The following is a 1176-nucleotide window of genomic DNA, read 5'->3' on the forward strand; positions in this document are numbered from 1 at the left end:
CCTGCCCAGGTGTGCGGGGGCGGGGGCGGGGCAGGGAAGGGACAAGACCAGGCACCGGGTGGCCGCACTTCCTGTCCCTAAACAGCCCCCAGGGGAGAAGTGTCACTTTTCTCCTGACCCCTAGGGGCAGCTCGGGTGGCAGTTCTGTGACATCCACGGGGTCTTTTCTTGTGACCGGGCGGGCGCCTGGCGTGTTCTAGTGCAGGGCGTGCCCCCGCGCCCCCTGCAGGACTGCCGGCCCTGGTCCCTGCTGAGTGTCCGGGTGCATGTGGCGTGGAGTGTGGAGGCCGGGTGCCTGCTGTCACTCAGGCGGAGCCGGCCGGTGTCACTGAGGAGGCGGGGCGGGAGGGGGTGCAGGCCGCATGGAGGACCTCCTGGTCCTAGGTCCCTCCCAGAAGACACGCCCCCCGCTTACCCTGGTGTTGGAGGTGGGTCTCCTACCTGGTCTTCAGGGCCAGTACCTGGGCTCCCCCTCAGTGAGTTACAGGCAGACAGACCCTCTCGGCTGTGATGGGCCCACTGACCACGCGGGCACATGGGCGGCGCCCTCCGAGGCGCACGCTGACTGGCTGCTGGGGGGCTGTAAGCCCACGGCTGGCGGCATGTCCGCGCGTTCTCCTTGGAGGGAGACCCCTGACGTGCAGGAAGCCCAGGCTGGTCCCCTGCTGACAGCGCCCCCTCTGCCTGCAGCCTGTAACGAGTCCTGCAAGCTGTGCACTGGCCCGACCAACAGAGACTGCAGCCAGTGCCAAGCCGGCTGGGCCCCGGAGGACGGCGCCTGCGTGGGTGAGGCTCCCTCCCTGTCCTGCAGGCTCCTCCCCCTACCCTGCAGGATCCAACCCCCACCCCTCCCAACCCCCACGGCCCTGCAGGCTCCCACCAGTATCACTGGCGTTCCCATCTCGCCCCTCAGAGCTGCGTGGCCTTAAGCCAGTCAGGCTGTGTGCCCATGTCCAGTGCAGGGTCAGGGCGAGTGTGACCCCGCCCCCTAGCCCGGCCTGGTTGCAGGGCTTGTGCGAGGCCGTGAGAAAGAGGGCGCTCACCCAGCACCGTCCCTCATAGTGGCCCCTGCCTGTGGCACCTGGGTCCTTTGTCCCCACACCATGGCCACTCTCTTCCCGGGCTGGCCCTGGGCGTCGTGTTGGGGAACCAGCTCTGGGCCCCGCAGTGGCAGGG

The 1176-nt window shown here is 68.8% G+C and overlaps 1 protein-coding gene across 1 annotated transcript in view; it reads right to left on the reverse strand.

Moving 5' to 3' along the window:
• Positions 1-943, reverse strand: part of ALG12 (ALG12, alpha-1,6-mannosyltransferase) — a gene marked incomplete at its 5' end in the record, with an annotated part of 10602 nt that extends 9659 nt beyond the window's left edge. The window contains one exon of the mRNA XM_005877972.2: positions 939-943. Coding sequence (XP_005878034.2) covers positions 939-943 — 5 coding nt within the window. The remainder of the gene's footprint in view (positions 1-938) is intronic.
• Positions 944-1176: the final 233 nt, after the last annotated feature.

The sequence above is a fragment of the Myotis brandtii genome, unplaced genomic scaffold (genome assembly GCF_000412655.1).
Source record: "Myotis brandtii unplaced genomic scaffold, ASM41265v1 scaffold537, whole genome shotgun sequence".
NCBI classification, from domain to species: domain Eukaryota; kingdom Metazoa; phylum Chordata; class Mammalia; order Chiroptera; family Vespertilionidae; genus Myotis; species Myotis brandtii.